Here is a 19,183-nt window from a genome sequence, read left to right as displayed (position 1 = left end):
AGCCCACGAGCCACAGCAGCCCCCGAGGGGTTAACAGAAGGGTAGGCAAAATATGGCCCATGGGCCAGATCTGGCCTGCCAAAGGATTTTATCCAGTTCACAGAGGGTAGCTAGCCCACATCCAGCCCACGCACAGGGGGCAGCCCAGGCCATGGTGTGTGCAACCAGTCCTGCCATCCCTGGACGCGCAGCAAGGTGGGGACAGTATGGTTGCCAGATTCTGCTTCCCAGCAGCCTAAGCAGCAGTGGCTCTTTCTGACTGCCATTGCTAGTGTCACCACTGCTGCCAGCCCTACTGCCTAGGCACCTCAGCCTGTCCACCTTGCACCCACCACTGGGGTGCCAGACAGAGCAGGCAGGCAGGGTCTCCATGGAGACTGGCTCAGGACCTATGTAAGCTGGGTGCACTTGGCCAGGTGGATGAGATGGTGCTGTAATTGTGTGGGGAGCAGTGTCCAGGAGTGGGACAGGCAGGTGGGGCTGGGGCCAGAGCCAGAGCTGGGATTGTGGGGTAGTGACAGCGTGGAGCTGGGGCCCAGGGAAGAGCCACAATCTGCTGCCCATTCATCCCTGGAATGGGCACCCATTCTGTAAGCAGGGCATGCCAGGAGCAGATCACAACTCTTCCCCAGCCCTGCATTGTCACCACCCCACAATCCTGGCCCCTGCCCCAACCCCACCCACCCATCCTGCTCCTGTATGTCAGTCCCTTCCTGCCCAGCTGCCTGGTTGAGCATGCCCTGCCTGCACAGGTTCTGAGCAAGTCTCCATGGAGGACCCAGAGCTGGGATCATGGGGCATTGACAATGCAGGACCAGGGCTGAGGCTTGAGGCAGAGCCACCTAGGGAGTTCTGGTGAGTTGTTGCCCTAAGTGGTCCTCCAGCTCAAATAATTTCCCACCCCTGGGTTCAAATGGGGCCCCAGGCCCACATCCAGCTGCCACTACTTCTCATTGGGGCAGCAGAAGTCTCCAGTCTCTCCCTTGGTCCTCTGGCTTCTGCTTCCTGCCTCTGCTCCTGGGGACCAGGCAAGGGCAGGGTTGGAGCCAGACAGTAAAACCATGATGCACACAAGGCTGGAGAAGAGCTGGGTTGCTAATGACAAAAAAAAAAAAAAAAAAAAAAAATGTGCATGGAAAAGAGAAAGGCTGCATTGAATGCATAGCAGGGCAAACCTCAGGCAACTGTAGCCCATGTGGCATGTGGTCTGGGGGTCTGTGGCTTATGTGGCATGCAGGCCCCACTGTCCAGAAGTAGGACAGCCCTGATTTAGAAAGATGTGTTTCAACAGAAGTGATTGATCATTTGAAATGTGTATCTAGAGACTAGCTGAGGAGGAAACCTTCCCCAAGAATTTAAAAAAAATCAGTATTTTATGTTCTTCTGCCCTGGCAGCATAATAAATTTTTAGGCTAAAAAAGATTATTTCCTTATAAGTCTGATATATAAGGGGAAATAATTAGAGTAAACAAAAACCTTTTTTTGTTTAAATGGCTATAGCCAAGGTTTTAAAATTTCTGTGTAGCATATTCTCACACTAATAATTTAACATATCCTTCACAAAAAAAAACATGACTATACTTTCCTGGACCACTGTCCCAACAATAAGTTCTCTAAACATAACAATATGTTATTATAGTTTAACATTTGTTATTAACCAGAAGTCCCTATTTAGATGTTATGACAAACTCCAAAGAGGCGTATAAAGAAATTTGACATATGGAAACTCATAAAGAATCCTTTCCACATCTCCATTCACTCTCTCCTATGCAAGTACTGAATATAATATATAACAGCATTTGGTACTTTGCAAACTTTTTTGATAAAAATGTTTGTCAAAATATTTAGTTACCTTCTCACAAATGTCGCCCAAAGCTGCTGCCAAAACTTTATAGGCAGATGTCTTTCCACCAAATGGCTCTCCAACTATCATAAAACCATGACGAACAATCATCATTTCAAATATCTGTAAGATCTTCATAGCAAAAATTTCTGTCATTTGAAGATTCATTGCATCACAGTTTGATTTGATAGCTTCCAGTAAAATATTGTAATCTGGTTTTGGCAATTTCACACCAGGAAACAAATCTGAAGTAATGCCCTGTCAAAGAATAAATTACAATGTATATTTATCACTTTTCTATTGCTATTTATGGTGTAATTTTTGTATATACTCCCTTTATTATGTGACTTGTACAGACAAATAGTCTAATCATGAGTGGCTTTCGGTGCTGTTAATCGAACTATTCACTGTTAACAAATGAATTAGAAAAATATTTATCTGAAATGAAAAACACAAAGTACTAAAATCTATAAGGCCTGTTTAGAATATGGAGGATACGAATACAAACTCAGAAGTGCCGTTGCATTTAGTTTAGTTGCTCAGCATACTTTTTCTGAGTAAAGTTTGTCTTGTAATTTATAACTGTACATTTCATGCATTCTCTATAACATATATTTAACACTATCATCACAGAAGAAATGAGTAATGAGATGATATATTACTCTATGGCAATGTTAGATTTTATCAAAGCAGGCTTAAACTAGTTGGCATCATTTAGTTAGAAGGTTAAAATGCCTGTATTCTCATTTATCAATACTTCACCATAGTAAGTGAAGTTATTTAAATAAAAACTCTTAATATAAAAACAGAAATTTTGCATTTTTACCTCTAGTATTTTGTAGATGTAAAAATAAGATTTGCATAATGTAGCAAAACAAAAGTGATGTTAGACATTTTTGAAACAGAGAGTAAAATAGACTACAGTTCATTTGAGATAGATCAACCATGTCAACTCTGGACACAAAGCTGTGTTCCACAAATCACATACCTAAAAAGCCCATTATTTGATAAATGACAGCTTGTGAACTTAGAATTCTCTTGTTCTATCCATTTACAATTAAACTCAATGTTAGTGATTAGAGAAATGGACCTATTGTGACTTTTCTTTTCCTTTTACCTTATTCAAAAACACTATTTTAGTCACTAATGTTAGGGTGTCAATAAATATATTGTTCTGCCCTTTTAAATACTATTTTTGCACAGGTCTCTGCTGTGGAAGAAATCTGGTTCCAGGAAGTGAGCGTCACCAGTTTTTCTGACTCACTGAGCCACAGCAGAATCTTGGGAGTGAGGGAGAAGATGAAGTCTTCCCCAATTAAAGATAATCATCCTTCTTTACAAGGGCAGGAACTAAGATTAAACGCCCTCCAAGGTAAACAGCTTCTCTCCTTGGAAAAAACAGATAACTGACTTCCATCTCTGGAGCTTACTCTCCTAAATCTGATACTGTCTACAGTAAATCCCAGGCCATACTGTTTCTCTCAATTTATTCCTGCACCAAGGTCTACTCAGGTCAGGAGACAGTCTGTGCCGGTAAACCTATTTGACTCTCCATCACAGTCTTTAAGCTAAAAATCTCACTTTCCTCAACTGAAAAATAAGAATAATAGTATTTACCAGCCTCAAAAGTATAATTGTAAAGCACTTGGAAATTTTTAAATAAAGGACAATATAAATGCATCATTATCATTTTTAGCTGGAAAATTGTGTTGGAAAACCTATTAGAATCAGATGCAGCATTTCCTAGAGAAAACTATATTCAATGCTTGATGAGGAGCAGTGAAGACTACATCTGATTCTGTTTAAACGCTAGATTAAAATACTGCTTAGCCCATTTGTCTGGCACCCGCTCTACATTACTAAATATATATAATTGCTGTTTTACATTATCAAAATATATTTTAGCTTCTTACCTCAAAAAGTGGTAGATCATGGGACAAGAACTTAGGCAGGTTTACATCTATAATGGATCGAAGGAGTAAAATTTCTTCATTTTCTGATGGATATTTCAGCTAAAAATTATGATGGTATAAATTTAGTGTTAATATATTTTTAAAATAAAAACAGGTGCCATAGTGCATTTTGTATATATTCTTCATAGATTTCAGGTCCCCTGATAATACTATATGTTCTGGCTGTAGGTTTATAAACTTATATAAAGTCTTTACATTCTGATATTACTGCACATGCATGTGAAACTGGACTGGCAGCTCTCCCCTTTCACTTCAGGATTCCAGAGATAAGTTTTGCTATGATATTTTTATAAAATTGTACTTCAGGTCCATCTCTCAGGTTATGAAAGTATATTAGACAGTACAGGTAGAAGTTAGGGGTACGAAAGCATGCATATTTACAAATCATTCATGTAAAATGCACCCATTCTTCCACTGTACAAGCCAAACTCTCATTTGCACAGAAACAAAAACAACTACACTGAGTGCGTTTGTACACATGTGCACGTTAATGTGCATTAAACTACTTTAATGTGCATGAAAGCACTACAAAAACCATACTCTTTAGTTAACACACACTAAAATAGGCTAATGTGCCTTTTTATAGTGCTTCACAATGGAGGTACTAGATTTAATGCGCATTACCTAAAGCATATTAATGAACATGTAGACATGCCCACTGTGCATACAGGTATCTGTCTCACCCTTGACCAGGGAGAGGTTGAAAAAGATTGAAGTCATATATGACAGAGATAAATCACAATGTTTAATGCACTACTGGAAGTGTTCCCATACTATTGCAAGGTGGGCACAATAAGAACGTATAAAGAATAAAACGAAATAAAATACGTCTCACTCCCCTTGACTCACCAAGTCTGGAGGGAGAGGGGTCAGGAGAAATTGGACTGAGCTAACTGTTCCCCTGTGGCTATGATGATAGCTTATAGTGTGGTACCAAAATTCTATCAAATTTGCACGGCTAGCACATACCACAAACACAGATATAACCTGATTTTAGTTATATAGAAATATTTTTTCCTTTCAGTCCATGTGTGATTCCTATATGTGCACATCACAAATTGATTAGTTCCAGGAATGCTTTGTGATGTCTAAATTTGAATCCTATAATATTCCTCCCTATATTTTCATGGCTGCACAAAGTTTTAGCTATTTGTATGATTCAAATTAATAGAATTCATAGGGATATAAATCACAAAGGTCTACTTGAAAATATATAGAAAAGTGCGACCAAGTTGTTCTGCTATAAACATGAAACAAAGTTTTCTGATTAAGATACTAGATTCCAAGAAAAAGGCAAAAATCTTTTACCTTTAAGTTACCAGCTGCTGTAAGCACTGACTTCACTGCTCTCATACCATAATCATAATGATGCTGGGAAGACAACTGCTCTGAACACAGACGATATGTAGCTACAATTTTCACAGACAGAGGTCGAGCAGTAACAAATCCACAAGAATACAGGACAATTTCTGCAATCATGGCATAATCAGGAACCATCATAGCTACTGTCCTAAAGAGAGCCTATTAAATAAATATGAAAAATCACATCAGCCACATTCCTATTTTGCATAATTTATTCAAAATTACATAAAATGTTACAGTGTTTTATTATTTCCTTATTGTAGTGGCATCCAATTAAACTTCACTAAGTTAGTATGTTGTACATTTTATTGTTCTCCATAAATATTAAGAGATGTCTGAGGATAGAGCACAAAAATTAATGTTTTCTTTATTAATAACATCTACAACAACACACAAAACACAACAAGTCTTTCAAGGGAATTACTGAAGTTCTGGTGCAAGTAGCTGATACGCTCTGTAAAAGCTATTGCCAACATTTTGGTGCTGGTTTTTTTTTTTCCAAGCTTGCTGTATTACTAAGCTAAGTCTAAGCTTGCTGTATTACTGCTGCTCCTTCCTAAATAGCATTAAGGTCTATTGATGAAACCGAACTTATTGCTGCTTTTTCCTGTACTAGTATCCATTTATGGACACTTTCCACTTACCCCCTTTAGACAGTGATTTTTTTTCATCTGAATCTACCACTACTCACACTGCTTTGAAACACATCTACAAACACTGTAAAATCAAAATTTATTCTTTATCATTAACTCCAATGTACCACTAACTCCATGTAAGCTCAAACTTAGCTTTCCTCCTAGATTTGCCTTTTTCTCTGCAGAACATACTCTGTCCCAGCCTCAAAGAGACATTTCAACAGCTCTTGTATCAACTCTAGAGGCTAACATCTGAGTTTAGAGGACCTCTGCAGAGGAATCCTACATTACCATAAAACTCTTAGAATCTGACATCCTGTTACAGTGACCTTATTTGTAAAACCACAAGTAGGAAAAAAGTTAATAAATGAGGTTCTATCTTACTTTAAGAATGATATCTTCTTACTTAGGAAGTCTAGGGGGAAAATACTGGTTCAAATGAAGTCAATGTTATAACTGCTATTGACTTCATAGGGGGCAGCAAGTCACACTTAAAGATCTTCCCACTTGGCAGATGTACGTCTCCAGAGAAAAAAGATTTATATTTAGGAATCAAGCTCTTTTGAAAATCATTAAACAGTGCAATTTTTTTTCTGATCTTAATGTGATATTAAAGCAGGATAAAAACTGTTTTACAAATCTCTTACACTGAATACTTGTAGACAAGTCATCTTTCAGCATAAAGCCACCAACAACAAAAGGTCACAAACCCCGAGTTTCTCCCCACTGTCCTGCCATTTGTCCCAAGGAACAAACCAAGGTTTGCTCTGGAATAACTCCTTATCCCTTCAAGCCTCAGCTCAACTGCCCTTACAGTGGACCTCACCACTGCAGCATGAGAATCTCTAGGTTCTAGGTCCTTTGCGATTGGGAAAGAATTTTAGGCCCCCTTTTCCATATTTTTTACTAGCCTGGAATATCACTTGTGCTGAGGTCACACTTTACTCCATGCAATCAATAATACAAAACAATGGAATTATTTATCATATAGGAAAAAAGAATTATACAAGAAAAAATGACCATATAGTTTGAAGGCAACACAAAGAGACCAGTAAAGTTTCTTATCCTTTCATCTGGCTACAACCTAGAAACTCTTAGGCCATCTCCACACATGCTTGGACATTTGGTAACTGGGGACAACTAGCAGCAGGATACCTTGTCCCCGGGGAATGCCTGTGCCATGCACCCTCTTGCATGCGGCAGGTTACCCTGGATGGAGCAGGGGAGGCTGGGGCCAGCACTGGGCTGGCCCCAGCATTCTTACCCGGGGTCCTGGGGGCCTCCTGGGGCTGCAACAGTGGTGATCCTGCTTTGCACAGCCTGGCTGGTGGCTGGAGTATGGCTCTGGCCACCCAGGCTCCGGTTTCGAGAGGCGCATGCTGCCCCCACCCTGTGTATCCCCCCTGGGTAACCCCCCCACACCAGGTATTCCTCCACACACACGCACACCCTGTGCTGCTCCCTTGAGGTGTAGAGAACAACTGAATGTATGTATAGTATGTGGCACTGCAGATGCATCTGTGACACCATATACCATATGGCTGCGCTCATCTGGTCTTAGAATCTTGCATATATTTCCAGAATCAGCCTTCCTTCTGATCCTGCCAGCCCTGACCACTGGGGACTTGGCCTCCCCCAAAGCCTTGGATAATTTAAAAACCATGATTATCTCATAGATAGCCTCTATATACCTCCAAGCCACTTCATGTCCTCCTTTTCCCTTCCAATCAGCATTGTCCCAGACAAATGGTGATAAGTCTAAGGATCCTCTAGAAATTTCTTTCTTTTCTAGGGAATCTGGAATTCATCCAACTAATGTCCCCTTTTTCTGAGATGCCTTCAGTATTGTGGGGTTGATTTTTTCCATTACAGGAAGATAACAACTTGGGTATCTATCCCAACAACAGTCTCTTCTGCCTGCACTTGAAACTGGCAATTGTTCTTGCTCTAATAACACCGTGGCAAGAAATACTTAGCAGTTGCACATAGTCCCTTTTCCTTAAGTATGCATTCCTCAGTTTCTTTGACAAAGCCTTTTAAAAAATCATAAAGATGCAATGTGGGTACATCTGCATGTGTTCTTTAATATGCATTAGCCTATTTTAATGCACATTAAAGTATCACAAAAAAACATGCTATTTAGGTAATGCACATGCCCTGGGGAAAGGGTTGGTGGTGGGGTCACAGGCTTAAATATTACAATGCCCATGATGCTTGTCGCCCTTTAGGCCCTCTGGTCTCACCCTACCAGTGACTTGCAGCCTCGTGACATGAGGAGGTTCCACTCCCTTCCACTCTCCTGCCACGTCTTGTTCGTCAAATGAATGTGGATGGAATGGGAGGTTCCTTCAGAGATGGGGGTGTTCTTCCACCTCCAGGCCAGCTCAGTGCTACAGCTAGTGACTTGGGGCTCCGCCTCACCTACACCCCATCCACTTGCCAGTCAAAAATCAAGCCGCAGCAACAATACACTCAGCTGCCACATGAAGCAAAACTACTTCGGTGCCCCATTCTGAGTGTGGGTCAACTCTCCTCCCTACTCATCTTCATTATCTGCAATGCCAGGGTTCCACCCTCAGGCATCTCAGTCGCAACATGTTCCCCAGGGTCAGGGTAGCCGGCCATTCTTCCCTGCTTGGGCCGTCCCCCTTAGGTACATTTGAGGCCCCCTGGCTCCTCCCACTGGACCTTCATGGGCTGTGCCAGGATGCTCCTGGGTCAGGCTTCATTTCCAAAAGGAAAAGGAACTTAAAAAGGAAACTCGAAATCAAAAACTCCCTGGGCACCTCAAGCAGTACCACCTGGTGGAGGTTTGGACTCATGCATCCGATGCCCACTCTCTGGGTTCACTGGTGGGGCAGTTCCCACCAGTTGACTTCTCACCCACCACTGTCTATCTTTGGGGGCAGAGACCCCTCTGGATCTCCCCGAATCTGGTTCCCGGTCAGTCCCCCGGCATCCTCGCTGTGTCCTGTCAGGTGTGCAGGGAAGTTTCTTGCAGCCTCTGCTGCTGTTGCTCCTGTGCCACTCACCAGGCCATGTTGGGGCCCAGGGCACATTTTTTTATGTCATCCAGCATGCGCCTCCTCACACGCAGGGACAGCGTGCTCTTAAAATGCCGTGGGGACACAGCATGCACCTCCACCTCTTGGGATTGGCCTGCTGGAAACCCAGTAAGCCAAACCTCAGCTCTGTCTGGGTCTCACTCCCCTGCTGGTCAGGGTTCATCAGGGGGGAAGCCCCCTGCTCCCCGGACCCTCAGGAGTCTTATCACCCAGCATGCTGACAGCACATTAAAATAGGCTAATGCACATTAAGTGTCACTTAAAAACCATGCTCTTTATTTAATGCACATTAAGATATGCTAATGCATATTTTCTTAATACCTCACAATGGAGGTACTAAATTTAATACACATTAACTAAAGCACATTAATGCATATGTAGACATGCCCACAGACAGCATAACAATCCATATGGTGATAAAAGTGACTTAAATTAATATAACATTGGCTTTTCAATGAGACTTCACACCCCATATCAGTAAAACAAAGTTGAGAAAACATGTACAACATCTCATAAACACCTCAGAATAGATTGGGACTCATGACAGTATTAAACCCATAATTTAGAAATCTTTTTCATGGCTCATGTACTTTAAAATACTCTTCTTACTTTCTAGAAATTTAGACTGCTAGATCAAGCAAAATAACCAGTAATTTCTTTTCTTTCAGTAATTCTGTTTCTAGATGAAGAACTCCTACATCATTATTCAAAAAACCAATTCACATTATAGAATTTGTACTTACTTGGTAAGTCTACATGTTCAATTAATTTGAAGCAATAAACTCCAGAGAAATGTGAGTTAGAGAAAACTACTCCCGGGAGCATCATCTAAACATTTGAACAGGACAGCAGCAATTTGAGATTACTAAATTCATGTACACTTGCTCACTTTTTTAGTGATGCTTAATGTGCAGTAGACTATTTTACTGTGCATTAGCGTAATGCCATGGGTTTTTACATGACACCTTAATGTACAGTAAAATTGTCTACTGTACATTAAAGTGCATATGTAGAGGTGCCCCCTGATGGAAAAATACAATTTTTTGGTGAGTTTAGTGTACTGGGTTGAGTGGTACTAAATAATATTATTTATTTATTTGACAAAAATATTGTTTCTCCTTTCACTGTGTTTATTAATTTTAAAAAATTAATAAAAGTTCAAGCATAATAATTAACATGAACTACTGTCCACTATACCTTAAGATTATCTGGAAGCTCTGAACGCCCAGCATAGCCTGGATTCATGGTAATGAAAACAGCACATGTAGGGTTTAATTTCAGTTCAGTTCCTTCAAATACTAGTAAGTCAGAACCTGTATTGATACCTGTGGAAAAATGAAAATTAGAGTCCAGTGACAAATTATTTTTAATATTATTAATTTTATTTCATACTTAGCACAGAAGATGCAAATAAAATAATAATTACCTCTTTGGATAGTAAGAATTTGTTGAGCAACAACAGAAAGTACTTCTAAATCAATTCTGTTGAATTCATCAAAACAAGCCCAGGCTCCACAAGATAACAAACCCTAAAAAAAACCCAATTTGTTCACAGTCAAACTATTGATTTTCAGTGTCACAATAACTGAATCATTTATCTAATCAAAAAAATAGATTTAATGCGAACAGAAGACTATATAAAAACTATAGGAATTAACCAAATTAATAATCCATACAATAATATATCCCAGCAGACTTACACAATAAATGATACTAATCTGTCTGTTAATACATTGGAACAACAAATGCATTCAGTCCACCCAAAACCTGATTCCCTTTGCCCTGTCTCCAAGAGCCTCATCAACTATATGGATTTTGTATGTTTTACATTCTGGCTATTTGGAACAAAGAAGTAAGTTCCAACACCAAAGAACCAACTATTTCACAGTGTCAGAATGGCATAAGGGATCTTAAAGTAATTGGGAATCTGGCTCTCAAGATTTATCCAAACCTTAAAAAATTTTCCTAATGCAAGGTAATCCAATCCATCTGAACAATTGAAAACCACACATTGCTTAGCTACAGCTTTGGCTAAGTCTTTTGTAGTTTCAGTTTTCCCTGTTCCAGCAGGACCTTCAGGGGCACCTCCCAGGTGAAGATGGAGTGCTCCAAAAAGGGTTCTGAAATTTTTAAAAAGAAAAATATTGGTAAGAATGGGTCATTTTCCATTCTATCGCTGGTAACACATGCCATATTTCCACTTATCCCAACATTTACTACATTTACCCCTCTACACATACAGGTAAAGGCATGATGAGATTTACACGTGCATGGCAGGAGGCATGACTGTGGGATCATGGATTAGATCCTATCACACCTTATTGCCAGAGCTCCCATAACTGGGAGCCCCCTCAGATGAGGGGCTCCCAGCCACAGGGGTACTCCATGCACACCTGGGGCTGGGGGATCACAAGAGCTGCAATCTCCCAGCCCCAGGGGTTTCACACACCGCTGGGGCAGCCAGACCCCATCAGCTGCTAGGACCAAGCTGGGTCCTAGCACCCAGCTTCCGCAGCTACAGAACTCTGTGTCCCCATGATTCCAGGACCCAGAGTTGGCAGCTGCTGGCATGAGAGTCCCCGGAGTTGTGGGACTCCAAGTTCTGGGTGGGCTTGGTGCCACCCTGAGGCTGGGAGCCCCATCAGCTGGCAGGGCTACCAGCCTTAGGGGAGGCCCTGCTCCACATTTAAATTAAAGCTTGATAGCAGTCAGATATAAAGTTTGTATATAGTTTCAAGATCCAACATTATTGCTGGATGGAAATTTTTATGGCATTATACCTACTTTGCACATGTAGCTGATCTCAAGGTAACTGCACCTGTAACATGTAGAGGGGGTCTGAAAATCTTTTAAAAACTGATGTTCACCTGTGCTTCAAATAAATTAAATATTCTAATTCTATTCAGCTAAAAAAGAAAGAAATCCAGCAAAGCCACTAGGTTTCCTCCTCAAATATTCTATATTAACTATCAGTAGTTGGAATCCACAGCCCTGCAGTCCTGGATAAATCAATTTACTAGAAGTCCAAAATGTTTCTTAGCATACTAGTCATTATCCATACCTCACCTCTTAGCAGAAAATGTATGTACAGACTTAAAAACAGTTCAGTTAAACTGACACCATTGGATACTCTATTGTTTATTTAATGTAAAATTTGTTTAGTTTAAAATTCTAAAAGATTTCTCACACTTGTAGAACTTCAGACTCAGATGGAATCCACAAGAAAAATCACTTTTCTTTTTGCATTTATATAATCACCTATATCACACTTAAAAAATGAGTGCATGATTTTGTTTATGAAGTGGATAGGTTCATTGTTATGGTTACATTTCCTACCCTGTATTAAAAAATAATGTTACTTTCTCAAAAATCTGTTTTATCACAAATTTAAATACAAATGCTAACATGTAGCTAATTTAAATCAACGAATACAAGTGTACCATAATGCAATTATGACAGGAGCGGGCAATTATTTTTGGCAGAGAGCTGCTTACTGAGTTTTGACAAGCTGTCAAGGGCTGTATGGGTAGCCCTACCCATTGACAGGTGCCCCGCCCCTGATCATCATCTTGTGCCTGGAAGTCCTGCCCCCTAACCCCTGACCTTTGCCAGCAGCAGTCCCTCCCCTTCCCCTAGAAGTACTCCTTTCAGCAAAGGGTTTTGCCATCTCAGAACCAAAAAAATACCAAATTATATTCTAAAAAGCAAACATCTACAACATTCATTAATTTGATTTCAAAAAATATTTTTGTCCTGATTTACATGTGTTTGTGTAGTGTACACAGAGATAATACAATAGCTTAAAATGAATTCTTACTCTTGTATGTTGTGGGGTGTGTGTACAGGTTTATGGGGGGGCTGTGGGTATGTTGGGGAGGGTGGGTATGGCATTTGTAGGAGCTGTGTTGGGAAGGGTGGCTAGGGTGTGTGTGTGGGATTCACCCAATGAACACACACACTCTGCCCCTGCCTGCACTCACACACATTCTGCCCCTGCCTACACACACACACATACTGCCCCTCCCTACATACACACATACACTGCCCCTGCGTGCACACACACACATTCTGCCCCTGTCTTCACACACATGCATGCACACACACATACACACATACTCCCCCCCCATGCTCCCCAGTCCAGTGATGCAACTTGGAGCCACATGGTGCCAGAGCAGTGTGGGGGGAAGAACAGAGTGAAATGGCTGGGGGTGGAGCGGCACTGGGCTGCTCAGTCCTGCTGAGGGCTCCCCCTGGGTCCTACTGCCCCTGGCTCCTGTCAGCTTTGACAGCCAGGCAGGAGCAAATAAATATTAATTTACAATTTTTTTTAGGGGCCCTGTGAGCCAGACAGAATGGCCTGGTGGGCGTCACCCCAGAATTATGATGATGAGAACAATAAAAATTAGTGGTAAAACAGAACTACCATTCTGTTTTGGCAGACACCTATTTTGAAGTCCCATTTCAGTTAGTTCTATTGGATAAATTCCATGCCCATAACATAGTTACTAATTTATGTTTTTACCTGTAGCATCTGTCTGTAAGTGGAGTAATAACCAACCTAGGAGTATTGCCGAGATACTCGTATCCATATTTCAAACCAGCATTGATCATCTTTGTTTGTAGATGCCCTTCCTATGAAAATAATATTTAAAGTATAGATTAAAGCAAAATAAAATAAAATAAAATAAAGACAATCCCTTAAATTTGCAGCTAGATTTGCTGCTATTAGAAACAAGTGTATTGCAAACTGCATAGCTTACAGTGTATTAATGAAATAAGTAATCTTTCATCTCTTGGTCCTCTAGACAAAAACTCTTCAGGACTGTAATTGTCTTGTATATATATGTCCATATAGCTTCTAGTATAATTCAGACATAATTCTGACTTGGGTCTCTAAAAACTAGCATAATACCAATTAATAATAAATAATATAAAATAAGCCAATTCTTCTCAGAAGTCTATATAGGCTATTTTGTTACAGTGGTGTTGTATCTGTTAGTTTCCAAGCAGTGAGGAATCTTGCAATTGTTTTGGTTTATCATTAATGGCTAGAAAATGGCATTTAGAGGTTTGCTTTTAGGAACTGGCTTGTAGGTAAAGTAGATATGCATTAGAACAATGGTGCAGGGGAACAGCAAGAGTTAATTGGTTTCTAAAAGCCTGTTTGTGACAAAGTTTCCTACTTTCCTACTGTGTCTGAAGCAAGCAGACACACAAGCTGGGAAATTGGAGACATGTACCACACTGTTCCATAACATGAACAGTGTACCCTAACAGGGATAAGGGACTGGGCCAGGTCACAGTGCCCAACTACAGAGTCCTTGGGATTTCTGGCTTTGGTGAACAGACCAAATTATGAGGCCCAGTAAATAACCAAATTAAGAGGTCTCCATGTGATGGGTTTGTTAGAACAAAGGAATACTGACAGGGCAGAACATGGACAGTATAATGACCACAGGGAAACCAATTAACAATGCCCAAAGATGAAAAATCATCAGAGGGGACAAAGAATACAAAAGGAAGAATTTCAGAGCAGTAAAGGGTCCCCAAGAGGGGAACCCAAGGCCACCATGGACTGAGGGCACATCACCAGCCCGCCTCACCCATCCCACTAGGGGTGGATGCACCTCAGCCCTTGACCTCCAAGCTGCTGACCTCTGACATTCAAGGAAGAACCTCAGGGTGTAGCTCGCATACTGGCAGACATACTTCCCTCTGTGACAGCTCTAGGACTGGTACATATAGAACTGGGGTGGGTTACTTTGTTTGCTTTGCCTTCATTATTCTTATCTGCTATCAATGTGTATCAATAAAATCTGCCTATTATTGAATGGAGAAGCTGTGGTTGGTCTAAGTGTTTGGGTCTGCCCAAAACAAAGTATCTGGGTCATAAATCCAGTGCCAACAATAATCATTCTCACTAGATTTTTAATCAATTAAAGTCAAAACCCCAAGCCCCTCTTTATGCTCAGCTTCTCTTCTGTCTGTCAGATGCTCACTTGCAATATTCAGCTCTGATCTAATTTGTAAAAATGGAGAAAAGTAAATATAGAAATGAAACTAAAATATGTCCTGAGGATATTAGATCTGTAAGAATGAAGAGGAAATGAGAGGAAATTCAGTATATATAAATGTAAACTCTCACATAAGTACAAATTATAGAGCTGCAACCTGCTGCATTAAAACAAACTATTTCAAGTTGTCTCTCTATCATTAAGCTTAGCACCAGTTATTCATTAAAATGAAGCAAGGTAGTTGCCACCAGATTAATGTGGGATGCAGGAAGGGAGGCCACAAGAAGTTCTGTCTTAAGTAACTCGCTGTAATATGAAAACATTTGAGAATAACTGTTGTAGAACACTATTTTCAATAGGAACATCTGAACATTGGCTAAAGTTTATTACCATTTGATGGGTGTAATTTTTTTATGCACAAATAAGATAAATCCAGCCTGAGATTTCTCCCTATTTACCAATTTATGTAATTCAAAATCAGGCAACAAAGTCTTGCAGAAGAAGACTTATAAATCTTAGTGTGCCCAAAGAGGCCATGCTTAGGTATGCAAAGATCAATTGGCAATCTCAGAAAAAAAACAAAAAAACCCTCAAAAATGCCAAACAAGTTTCTTCACGATATGCTAGCATGGTGATTTTAGTCTTCTGGCAACAGGTGTTCCTAACATATATTTCTAATTACTGTAGCAAGCTGCTCTTCATTATGAGATATCTCTTGATGAATACAATGTTTAAATATGTGGTATATTATCTCTACCCAGTACTAATACTGCTCTCTTCACCAAGACATTTAATGTATACTCATAAAGCAGAAATACTGACATTTCAGTTTAAAACCTTTAACTCAAAGCATGAGGCTGCTAAAAACTTCTCTCCTATCCAGCAGCATCAGGCAACCAAACTAGTCTCTGACTGAACAAATTTTATCTATAAACCTTCTGCAGTTCAGCAAGTGCACTGACAGTCCACAGTGATGAAAAAAGCAATTTTAATTAGAAAGCATATATGTATGGCTATTGGCCATTTTACCTTGCAATCTGCAGAATGATTGGTTAGATACAGTTTATCATCAGTAAAAATTGTCATATTAGAGTAACTATTCCCTGACACAGCAAGCAAGCACAAATTGAAAAGCCATGCACAGAAATTACCTTCTAATAGGATTCAGGGCATCACTTACCTCCCAGTAGTACCTAAGCTGGCTTAACCATTCAAAGTCATTTTCATCTTTGACTTTCTTGCTTACTAGAGATGCAAGAACATCCCTAGCATGAACATCCAGCACAACAAGTGCTCCAAGAGTCACACGATTCTGCTTGGACAGCTTTCCTCGCACCAAGCTGACAATGTCCTCAATCTGTCTAGTATTCTGTTCCAGGTAATCCTCAAGTGCCTGAGAGAATTTAAAATAGTGAATATGTTGCTTGCTTAATCTAAGCAACTTCCAAAAAAATCTTCTTATTTTACCATTAATTCTCAGTGTTTGTGCATTTAATAAGTTTGGTCTGACAAAGAATGCAAATTTCCTTATCTCCACTGATATATGTCATCTGAGGTTGTCAGTTGCTTCTACAGTTTATTTTTAACACACAATATGTAGAAAAATTATTATTATTATTATGTATTTCTTGTGATATAGAAATATCAGAGCTTCTATTATAATTCTCCCTTGGATTATAAAAATACCAATAGCATCTTTAAAGTGTTGAATACATGCATATGAATTATACTCTCTGTAGTGTATTATTGTAAACCTGATTATCAAGTTTGTGTCTGAAATATTGTGGCTTCTATAGAAATAAGTAATAACAAAGATACCTATAACTTAAAGAAAACTATAATTATTTATAATTATGAAGTAATTAACTTATTATTTTTATGTAATTTTTTAGGATTTTTTGTTTTTAACTTAAAACATTAGCAGCATTTTGTGTGTAGTCAGTTTCACTGTTTCTCCTGCAGGGAGAGTTTGTTTCTCCTTTGATAAAAAGATCGTAGCAAGCAATAAACCCAACACAGAGGAAAGCACCCTTGTTCAGGAAGTGTCCCACATATTCTGCATATGCTAAAGTGTTCAACTGTACTGGTAACCAAAATGGGAGCAAAGTCACATTTATTCAGGACTGGCTGCTAAGGAGTGCTCTGTAGGAAATAAAAGATGTTTATGTGTACAGTAACTGGAGTTCTAACATATAGCATCCAGATTCCACTCCTGGTGTACAAATATTCTGGGCACTCAACGTCAGTATCAGCTGGGGCTCTATATACACCTTAAACCTCTTAAAGTTCAGATGACACTGGCCTTCTCAAGTGCTGCTTGAAAGATGACTAACTGTCCTGAAATTAATGAAGAAAACTCTTTTCAATTATATACAGTTTGTCCAGAAAAGCCATATCTTGTCATAGTTCATAAAATCATAGCAGACCAGCAGAGCCTGGTAATTTGCTATCCTTATTTGAAGGCTCACAAAAGAACAACTCTTACCGCAAAATAAATCAAGATGTTTTGTTTTACACTCTTTTGGTGTTATTCTTTTCTGTTGCTTAGACTTTTTATTCAATTAGCTGTTACAATTAATAAGGACCTCAATAGAGAATTTGTACAGAAAAAAATTACACTTGTAGATGGAACATTTTTTTTGAAGTCAAGAAAATATTTAAAAGGTTTGAAGAAATGAGATCTTTCAGTCTGGAGAACAGAAGACTAAAGGAGACTATGATAATCTTCAAATAAGAACAGGGTTGTGTACCCGCCTCCGGTTGATTAGGAGCTTGAGCGCCGCCTTAGCCCGGGCTCAGGATCGTGTGCCCCCGAGCTTCGTTGGTACGCCCCAGGGTTTACCCCAGCTGGTATTAAGGGGGACCCCAGAACTCGCCTGCCACGACTTTGATGACTCTCTCAGTGGGGGGTCTTCCCTCGGGGTATCCCCAGGTGCCGGCACGCCTCTTCGCGGGTACTCTCGGGGCTCCGTCCTCCCCTACACCCCGGCCATACGCCACCTCAGGTCTTCCTGTCCTGGCTTCCCCCGTCCTCGTCTCGTCCTCTCTCTCGGCTTGGGCACCCTAGCCCCTACAGGCTGTCTTCGGGCCGGGTATGCCTCACCCAGCTGGAGAGTGCTGCCCTGATCCCTCCTTCCTTGGGAGGCAGCCGTCCTCTCTGCCTCCCCCAATAGTCTCGGCCGCCGTTACCCACTCCGGCGGCTCCGCAATACCGGCTACAGCTGGCCCTGCTCTCAGGGTAGCTGCTACGCCTCACGCTGCCTCGGGTGTTGGGTTCCCCGCTGGCTGCTGCCCCGCCCCTGGGGGTGACTTCTCCCTCTGTCTCTGCCCCTCTGGGCTCTCCGCTGCGCAGCTCGCAGCCTGCTCCGCAACACCGGCTACAGCTGGCCCCGCTCCTGGGGTAGCTGCTACGCCTCTCGCTGCCTCGGGTGGCGAGTTCCCCGCCAGCTGCTGCCCCGCCTCTGGGGCTGACTTCTCCCCCTGTCTCTGCCCCTCTGGGCTCTCCGCTGCGCTGCTCGTAGCCTGCTCCGCCTCTATCCGGCGGCGTCCCGCACTCCGCGGGTGGCGGCTGATCCCCTGCACGTTGGAGCTCCGCGCTCCTGCTCTCTCCCTCCAGCCGCCCCGCTGCGTCGGCGGGGCCGCCTTTTGTTCCTCCCGGCCGGCGTGCCCCGCCCCTGCCGCTCAGCTGCAGCCAGATAAACGCCCGGCTGATGGCCCGCGCTGGCAGCGCCGGCGCATGGAGTCTCTCCGGGTCTTCCGGCCCTGCAGGAGGTAAGCAGATCCCTTGGCCGCCGCGGGGGTCTCCCGGTGCCCCCGCTTCCCTGGGACAGGTTGTTATAAACATGATGGTGATCAATTACTTTTGAGGTCTCAAGGGAGAGGACAAACATAATGGGCTGGAGATTAAGAAGATAATTCTCTAGTTGTGAAGGTGGTTAAGCACTGATACTTAGAGAGGCTGTGCAATCTCAGCTGGCTGTTTTCATCTTGTATTCATGCTGGTGATGGCCCCTAATGTGTTCAACATGGATGTCCCTTGACCACCAACTGGGAACAGGTAACATGAGGCAACTCATCAGCTTTGAGTAGTAGTGGGGTGGAACACTTTTGTTGCTTGGGTCCCATGCTCCAAGTACCCTAATGATCAGTGCCTGCACTGTTGTGTTGTACCTCTTCTCCCTCAGGGTGTCGTTCAGTGGCCTGTATTTGGACAGCTTGCACTCCCAGACTTCAGCAAAAGCCTGCTGTCAGGTGTTAAATAAGATGGTCACATCAACAATCAGGATCTTTT

At 41.5% G+C, this 19,183-nt stretch overlaps 1 protein-coding gene across 1 annotated transcript in view; it reads right to left on the bottom strand.

Annotated features, from left to right (window-relative positions):
• The window catches only part of DNAH7 (dynein axonemal heavy chain 7), a 217,336-nt gene that overhangs the window by 100,906 nt on the left and 97,247 nt on the right, over positions 1-19,183 (bottom strand). The window contains exons 22-29 of the mRNA XM_019492106.2: positions 16,073-16,285; positions 13,401-13,510; positions 10,830-10,998; positions 10,305-10,407; positions 10,076-10,203; positions 5,125-5,337; positions 3,757-3,855; positions 1,853-2,101 (exon numbers count right to left, since the gene is read on the bottom strand). Coding sequence (XP_019347651.1) covers positions 1,853-2,101; positions 3,757-3,855; positions 5,125-5,337; positions 10,076-10,203; positions 10,305-10,407; positions 10,830-10,998; positions 13,401-13,510; positions 16,073-16,285 — 1,284 coding nt within the window. The remainder of the gene's footprint in view (positions 1-1,852; positions 2,102-3,756; positions 3,856-5,124; positions 5,338-10,075; positions 10,204-10,304; positions 10,408-10,829; positions 10,999-13,400; positions 13,511-16,072; positions 16,286-19,183) is intronic.

This window comes from Alligator mississippiensis, chromosome 4 (assembly GCF_030867095.1).
Source record: "Alligator mississippiensis isolate rAllMis1 chromosome 4, rAllMis1, whole genome shotgun sequence".
In the NCBI taxonomy this organism is placed as follows: domain Eukaryota; kingdom Metazoa; phylum Chordata; order Crocodylia; family Alligatoridae; genus Alligator; species Alligator mississippiensis.
The sequence above is the reverse complement of the archived record's forward strand: the minus strand, read 5'-3'. Positions and strand labels throughout refer to the sequence as shown.